We start from the raw sequence: 8,869 nt of genomic DNA, 5'->3' as shown, positions 1-8,869 counted from the left end.
ATTTCTAATGTGCCCATCCCCTGCAGTTTCCTTCCCCATCCTATGCTTCCTAAATCTTGCCTAATCGCATCGTAATTGCCTTTCCCCCAGCTCTAACTCTTGCCCAGTGGTATACACCTATCCCTTTCTATCACTAAAGTAAACATCACAGAATTGTGATCGCTATCACCAAAGTGCTCACCTACTTCCAAGTCTAACACCTGGCTGGGCACATTACCCAGTACTAAATATAAAGTGGCTTCACCCCTTGTTGGCCTGTCTACATACTGTGTCAGGAAGCCCTCCTGCAAACACTGGACAAAAACTGACCCATCTATTGTACTCGTACTATAGTGTTTCCAATCAATACTTGGAAAGTTGAAGTCTCCCATGACAACTATCTGGTCTCTCTCACTCCTGTCAAGAATCATCTTTGCTATCCTTTCCTCTACATCTCTGGAACTATTCGGAGGCCTATAGAAAACTCCCAACAGGGTGACCTCTCCTTTCCTATTTCTAACCTCAGCCCATACTCCCTCAGTTGACGAGTCCCCAAACATCCTTCCTGCAACTGTAATACTGTCCTTGACCAACAATGCCACACCTCCCCTTTTTTTACCATCTTCTCAGTTCTTACTGAAACATCTGAATCCTGGAATCCTGGTTGTGGGCTATTATGGGTAAAAGGCATTCAAGTGCTTGATCAGCCATGATCTTGTTATATGCTGGAGCAGGCACAATGGCCTTAATATACCTCTTCTGTTCCTATGTTCCTAATCTCATTGCCCCACTCTCTTCTCTACATTGACCTTTGTTTCAAATATTTATTGTGTTTTTCTTATTGCTTTGTGTTCTAACACAGATAGTTGGCTTGGACTCAGACAGCATTCCCCAGATGGATGACTCTACCTTTCACCACTCCTCATCAACTCTGAACAGCAAACTTGGCCATAATCTGGGACTACTAAACTTCTTGGACTCACTGGCCAATGGGACGATGGAACATTGTTACAATGCACGATCCCGGAGCACTGTGCTTCAAGGGCTTTCCTTTGGAGGAATCCCCACAGTGCTCGCCATCAACTTCATTGTTTGGCTGGTATGAATATATTTCTCTTTTTCATAGGCTAAGCCAGTAATTCACTGACAGTGCTGAAATGTAACTCACTAAAAAGTGGGTGGGTTATGTCGGGTCAGAAGTTGAAACACAAATGTTCTGGAATAGGAATCTAGTCAGCCAAGCTAGTTCCCATTGTCTCAGAGGTGGGATGTGGGACAGGTGACCAGTCCGCATTGCCAGATGTCTGGGTTGGTCATTCAAATATGATAAAAATATACAAAAATAGGAGCAAGTAGATCATGTAATCCCTCGAACCAGCTGCTCCATCCATTTGAATAATGGCAGTTCTTTGACATCAAGTCCACTTTTTTGTACTATCCCTATACTATTAGTTCCCCAAGTATCCAAAGTTATTAAATATATTCAACTATTAAGCATCCACGACTCTCTAAGGTAATAAATTCCAAAGCTTCACAACTTTCTGAAGATAGAGAAATTCTCCATATCTCAGCTCAAAGGATTGAACCTAGTCCTGAGAATGAGCTCCAATGGTATGGATTCCTCTGCCACTTTAGAGCCTTTCTTCGTCTATCTTTGAATCTTTGTGGATTGGGCGCTGGAAAATAAGGCTAGAGAAGTAGCAATGGGGAACAAAGAAATGGCTGAGGAACTGAATAAGTACTTTGTGTCAGTTTTCAAGGTGGAAGACACAAGTAATAGCCCAAAAATTAAAGATAGTCAAGGGACAGAAATGAATACAGTAACTGTCACGAAGGAGAAGGTGCCAGAAAAACTGAGAAGTCTGGAAGTGGATAAATTGCTTGGACCAGATGGACTATACTCTAGAGTTCTGAAAGAAATAGCTGAAACGATAGTGGAAGCTTCAGTAGTGATCTTTCAGGAATCATTGGAGTCCGGGAGGGTCCCAGAGGACTGTAAAATCACTAATGTGACACTCTTATTTATGAAGGGAGTAAGGTAAAAGATGGAAAATTATGGGCTGATTAGCCTGACCTCAGTCGTTGGTAAGATTTTGGAGTCAGTTGTGAAGGATGAGATTTCTGAATACTTGGAAGTGTCCAGTAAAATTGGGCAAAGTCATCAAGGAGAAGTCATGCTTGACAAATCTTCTAGAATTCTTTGAGGAAATAATGAGCAGGTTAGATCAAGGAGAGCCAATGGATGTGATCTATCTGGACGTCCAGAAGGCCTTTGATCAGGTGCTGCTCAGGAAGTTGCTGAGTAAGAAATGGGTCCACGGTGTTAGAGGCCAGGTATTGGAATGGATAGAAGTTGACATTCTGGCAGAAAGCAGAGAGTGAGGATAAAAGGCACCTCCTCAGGATGGAAGCTGGTGACTTGTGGTGTTCCACAGGGGTTGGTGCTGGGACCACAACTTTTCACTTTATACATTAATGATCTGGATGAAGGAACTGAGAGCAGTCTGGCTAAGTTTTCAGATGATATAAAGATAGGTGGAGGGGTAGGCAGTATTGAGGAGGTGGGGAGGCTGCATAAAGATTTAGTCCAGTTAGGAGAGTGGGCAAAAAAGTGGCAGATGAAATATAACATGGGAGAGTGTGAGGTCTTGCACATTGATAGGAATAATACAGGCATGGACAATTTTCTAAACGGGAAGGAAATTCAGAAATCTGAAGTGCGAAGGATCTTGGGAGTCCCCTAGTTGGGGTTTCTCTTTAAGGTAAACTTGTAGAGTAAGTCGGTAGTTAGGAAGGCATATACAATGTTGTCATTCATCTCAGGAGGACTGGAATATAAAAGCAGGGATGTTCTGAGGCTTTGTAAGGTTCTGGTCATACCACATTTAGAATATTGTGAGCAATTTTGATCCTCATACTTCAGGAAAGATGTATTGGTCCTGGAGCTGGTCCAGAGGAGTTTCACGAGACTGGTACCAGGAATGAAAGGCTTATCATATGAGGAACATTTGAGGACTCAGACTATACTCGATGGAATTTAGAAGGATGAGGGGGGATCTGATTAAAGCTTAGAGAACATTGAATGGCCCTGACAGAGTGTATGGTGGGAAGATAGTTCCATTTGCAGGAGAGATGAGGACCCGAGGGCACAGCCTTAGAATAAAGGAAAGCGCTATTAGAATAGAGATAAGGAGAAACTTCTTTAGCCAGAGAGTGGGGAATCTGTTGAATTCATTCCTACAGAGGGCTGTGAAGGACTAATCATTGATTATATTTAAAACAGACATAGATAAATTCTTGATTGCCAAGGGACTTAAAGGTTACAGGGAGAAAGCAGGAAAATGGAGTTGAAAAACCAATCAGCCCTGATTGAATGGCAGAGCAGACTCGATGGGCTGAATGGCCTAGTTTCTGCGCCTATGTCTTATGAATCAGAATCTTGAATGGCTTGGGAAGTCACCTGTCATTGTTCTGAACTCTAAGCTTATTCAATGTCTGCTCATAGGACATTCTGTCTCATGGAGGCAGTATTTTCTTTCTTGGCTAGGGAGACCGAGCAGATCACTGTAAATTCTAATGAGGCTGTATACCTTCACCGTAAAAGTTATTTCTATTTTAATTCATGTTTACAGGGTTTCTCTGATTTCAGTGAAATAACAGGAAACTGAATTCCTGAGGTCACTGTCTTGACAGAACCGTCATTGACCCAGTGCAGCAGCAATGTTTCCCCCATGCTCAACAAGCTAGTCAGTGAATGTCATTCCATAATTCAATGCTCCACATTCTTTAACTATCATACCCTTCTATGATCCACTCTGCCTATAATTTCTCCCATTGCTTCCAAATGTTCTTATCTGCAGCGCTTTGTTGCAGGACTCATTCCCCAACAGGAAATTCAGCTGCTTGTGGAAGGGAAACAGAACTGTTCCCCATCTGTGTAAATCATCACAATATTTTGCAATGTTTTGAGGTGGCATGATGGCACAGTGGTTAGCACGGCTGCCTCACAGCGCCAGGGACCCGGGTTCAATTCCAGCTCCCCATGTCTGCATGAGTTTCCTCCCACAATCCAAAGATGTGCAGGTTAAGTGAATTGGCCATGCTAAATTGCCTATAGTGTTCAGGGATGTGCAGTTTAGGTGCATTAGTCAAGGGTAAATGTAGAGGAATGGGTATGGGTAGGTTACTCTTCACAGGGTTGGTGTGGACTTGTTGGGCTGAAAGGCCTGTTTCCATACTGTAGGGATTCTATGCTTCAATGAATATAAATTGAAGAGGAAAGCAACATGTCTACCGCTTAATAAAAGAGTGTTGGTTGTTTGGCAAGTGGAATTTGCTTGTTAGAAACATTGTCTTGGAAAATGCACCATAATAGTGATTGACAGTTAACTGGAAGGTTAACCAAGCAAGTTTAACTGTGGTTGGTCAGGATATTTCACTGAGAAATGAACTGCACCTATTTTATTGAGTGGAAATAGATGCAGTGCGTGCACCTGTTTTGTCTACCTGCGAAGAACAAGGGTCCGTGCGTTAAGATAGCTAGCTTTTTCGTACATAGACTGCAAGTGTGCCACACTGCAAGCTTGATTGAGAATCCTAAATTGATGGCCAGCATAATTCCTCACGTGTTCAGGTTATTGAACAAATGTTGCTGTGAGTTTTGCAAGCATGGGCTGATTGGTTGCAATCTGTACCTTGCTTGCCACGAATATCCAAAGGGACATGCTGTTGATGCGATCCACCAGTCTTTGGTGCATTCAGCCTACTTATCCGCATTACACTGGCATGAAATTTGTTCACCATTTTACCCATTGTGTTTTAAGCAGCATCCAGTTAGTAATGAAGACCTTTATGTCGCTACTGTGTTGTAGCAGTTTGAAATAGCTGCCTTCACCTATTGCTTAATGTTTTGAGATATCTTACTCTTCTATGATAATCTGAGATAGACTGGGCACTTCTGAAGATTAAAGAATGCTTTAGGATCTTCTAGGAGTTTTCATGATACACAGTGAGAGATGATCTGATCAGGATAGCCATTACCCTGCAAGGTGGCTTTTATGTGTCTTATTTTAGCATCAGGTTTGCACATTGAATAAAGTGGTTCAGACCCTATTTATGACATTGCCGATCAGGGAAATCTTACGTCTTAATGGGCTCCTTCCTACACACAAATGGAACAGCACAGCATCCAAGGAGCAGGAGAATCGACATTTCAGGCAAGAGCCCCACACTCTCGACTCTAATCTCCAGCATCTGCAGTCCTCACTTTCTCCTTTCTCCACAAATGGAACAGTCAAGTGAATTCCCTTTCTACGAAGTCCTAGTTGAGAAATTGGCAACAGCAGAGGGGTTCTCTGCTGTTGTCCACTGCAAACTTCCCTTCAATGGTCAGTGTATATTCTGGGATTCCTATAGTTACATGTGCTATAAACAGCTTTTGAAATTCCGAAATTCCACAATCATACTTGTTAACGAGTGATTGCTGATGGCAATGGCACCCTTACGAGGATATATTTTGTAACCTCTGTAGTAAAGACAGAAGCAAAATGTTAATCACCTTTTCTTTTGAAAACTGCCCAATCTACTTCAGATTACTTTGGATGGATGAGATTTATTTTGTAAATATTTTTATTGAAAAGAAAAAAAATTGAGTTTTTTTTTGACAAAATTACAAGATTAATACAAAATAGTGTATCCACTTTACAATATAATAACAGCACCGATATAAAATTAAGAAAACTAACTACTAGTCTATTCTACAAACTACCAAAACACAAAATATGATATAAGAAAGAGAACTCTATGTATAAAAACAACCACAGTGTCGTACATTATTGACAACAAAAAAAGAAAAAAGGTAAATAAATAAATACACATTCAAAATAAAATTATATCAAGTCACAACAAAACCTGTATTTATGCGGGATTCTTCCTCCCAGGGGCACCCTAACCAACAAACATCATCCTCACGGCTAAACAAAGGCCCTAAACAGTATGGCTGATACATCTGGGCGGCATGGTGGCTCAGTGGTTAGCACTGCTGCCTCACAGCACCAGAGACCCGGGTTCAATTCCCACCTCAGGCGACTGTCTGTGTGGAATTTGCACGTTCTCCCCGTGTCTGCGTGGGTTTCCTCCGGGTGCTCCGGTTTCCTCCCACAGTCCAAAGATGTGCAGATTAGGATGAATTGGCCATGCTAAATTGCCCGTAGTGTTAGGTGTAGGGGAATGGGTCTGGGTGGCTTGCTCTTTGGAGGGTCGGTGTGGACTTGTTGGGCTGAAGGGCCTGTTTCCACACTGTAGGGAATCTAGTCTTATCTGCATCGGTCTAGTTCAAAAAGGGCTATAAAATAATTCCGTTTTTTGGTGCACCATATTCGTAAGGAAGTCCAGGGGAATATATTCCATAACAATCCTCTGCCAATTCGAAACTCCCGGGCGGCTTTCCGATATCCAACTTACTAAAATGTTTTTCCTCGCACCAAAGGAAAGGATAGTAAATAGTTTCTTCCCGGATGCATCTAGAGAAGGAAAATTTGGAAAGCCCAAAAGGAGACACTGGGTCCAGGCCAATCTCCATTCCCAAAATCTTCGCCAAGGCATTTTCTACACTGTCCCAATATCTACGAATCCTATGGCAAGTCCACAGACAATGAGTGAGAGTCCCAACTACTATTTTACATTTAGGGCACATTGGGGATGCTCCTGCCTTGACCTTTGCAAGCTGCTCTGGTGCCATATGAGCCCTATGAGGTACCTTCAATTGAATAGCCTGAGTTCTATTACAGACAGAGATCTCCAAGCATTTTCCCAGATATCCTCCCGTATCTCTAAGGAGATTTCCATCCCTAATTCCAGGTTTTATATAACCATTCCATGTCCTTCGATACCTTATTACTGAGTGAGCGGTAGAGAGTACTGACCGAGAGTGCATCCATAGGCCGAAGCACTCTCCTTTCCATATCTGATTTGTAAGGATTAATCATCAATGTGGTTTTTCTTGTATGAAATCTCATACTTGAAAATATTGAAAAAGGTCCTTGCCAGGCAACCCGAACTTCTGACGCAACTGTTCAAAGGATATTATGACCTCCCCATCGAACAGATCTCTGTCAGTCAAGCCTGGCTGAAATCCCAATGTTCCCACTATAGGAGTAGAAAGAGATGTTTTTTGTGAATTACCCTCATCCTGTCGCATTATCCTCCAAGCTTTGTATAGCTGATCAAATACCTGGGTAATAAAAATACCCAAATAGAGAAAACCTCCTAGTGACCACTGAAAGGGGAAATGGGATCCAGCTGGAAAATTGGATGTGCTGGTAAGACCTCCTAGCAGTATGGCCTCTGATTTCATAAAGTTAATTTTGTAACCCGAAAACATACCAAACAAGTTAACCACTTGGATTAAGCGGGGCACAGATATCGATGGGTCATTTAAGAAAAGAAGGACATCATCTGCGTAAAGAGTGATTTTATGCTAATCCCGATCCTCCCTCCGGGGCCGTTATATTAGGGTTAGTTCGGATAGCTTCCGCCAGCGGTTCAATCACTAGTGTAAATAGTAGTGGTGAGGTAGGGCACCTTTGATGACAACCTTGATGAATACTCCAGAAAATTTTAAATTCCTGCGAGAAATATTCTATGAGCTTACTATCCTTCAATAGGAAAGGGTCCATACGCCAGTGTCGGGAACTCATCTTATCACCACTAGTCTTGACCACCATATACACTGCTGCGTGTTCAGAAATAGTTATATTCCCTATCTTACAAGACAATATCGAATTCAGAAAGGTCGAGGGGACAAAAAATATATCGATTCTAGTATGGCACTTGTGTGGGTTAGAGTAAAAAGTAAAATCCCTACCCTCGGAGTGAAGACATCTCCACACATCTACCAGTCCCAACTCCCTATTCAGATCAGCCAACTGCCTCGATCTCTGAGATATACCCACAGAGCTCCTAGGTATCTTATCCACCTTGGGATCGATAATACAATTTAAGTAACATATACTGTCTGGACTCATCTTTTATCCTTAACATTTGGAAGGGAAGATTCTTCCCTTCTGCTACTTTTTTGAGCTGAAAGATGAAAAGAACACATGGCCAAACTTAACTTGCTGCAGCTTCGAATGCTCCTTATTAAGTAGATGTGTCTCCTGTAAAAGGGCTACATCAACACCCTTTTTAAAGACTTGATAAATCTTTTAATTGGTGAGTGGCTTCCCTTGACATTCCAGGTGCACTATTTAAGTGAATGACTAGCCATGATAATTCAAGAAAGTCCGAGACCCCCAGGAGGAAGAACCCCACTCAGGAAGCATTGAGTAGACACCATAAACAATTCAAATAAATTTAAAAATAAAACCTTTAAAACAAATTTGCTGGAACTGCTTGGGAGGATTTAAACTAGTAAGGTGGGGGGGGGTGGGACCCAGGGAGATAGAGAGGAAAAAGATTGATCTGAGACGGGTACAGCTGAGAACAGAACTGAGTCAAACAGTCAGGGCAGGCAGGGACAAGGCAGGACTAATAAATTAAACTGCATTTATTTCAATGCAAAGGGCCTAACAGGGAAGGCAGATGAACTCAGGGCATGGTTAGGAACATGGAACTGGGATATCATAGCAATTACGGAAACATGGCTCAGGGATGGGCAGGATTGGCAGCTTAATGTTCCAGGATACAAATGCTACAGGAAGGATAGAAAGGGAGGCAAAAGAGGAGGGGGAGTGGCATTTTTGATAAGGGACAGCATTACAGTTGTGCTAAGGGAGGATATTCCCAGAAATACATCCAGGGAAGTTATTTGGGTGGAACTGAAAAATAAGAAAGGGACGATCAGCTTATTGGGATTGTATTATAGACCCCCTAATAGTCAGAGGGAAATTGA

At 42.2% G+C, this 8,869-nt stretch overlaps 1 protein-coding gene across 3 annotated transcripts in view; it reads left to right on the top strand.

Annotated features, from left to right (window-relative positions):
* tmem63c (transmembrane protein 63C) overlaps nt 1–8,869 on the top strand; it is a 312,913-nt gene that overhangs the window by 47,781 nt on the left and 256,263 nt on the right. For all 3 annotated transcript variants that reach the window (XM_043701473.1, XM_043701472.1, XM_043701470.1), the window contains one exon: nt 842–1,078. In XM_043701473.1, coding sequence (XP_043557408.1) covers nt 875–1,078 — 204 coding nt within the window. In that variant the 5' untranslated portion in view covers nt 842–874. The remainder of the gene's footprint in view (nt 1–841; nt 1,079–8,869) is intronic.

This window comes from Chiloscyllium plagiosum, chromosome 12 (assembly GCF_004010195.1).
Source record: "Chiloscyllium plagiosum isolate BGI_BamShark_2017 chromosome 12, ASM401019v2, whole genome shotgun sequence".
NCBI lineage: Eukaryota > Metazoa > Chordata > Chondrichthyes > Orectolobiformes > Hemiscylliidae > Chiloscyllium > Chiloscyllium plagiosum.
Note: the sequence above shows the minus strand (reverse complement) of the source record. Positions and strands in the feature narration are given on the sequence as shown.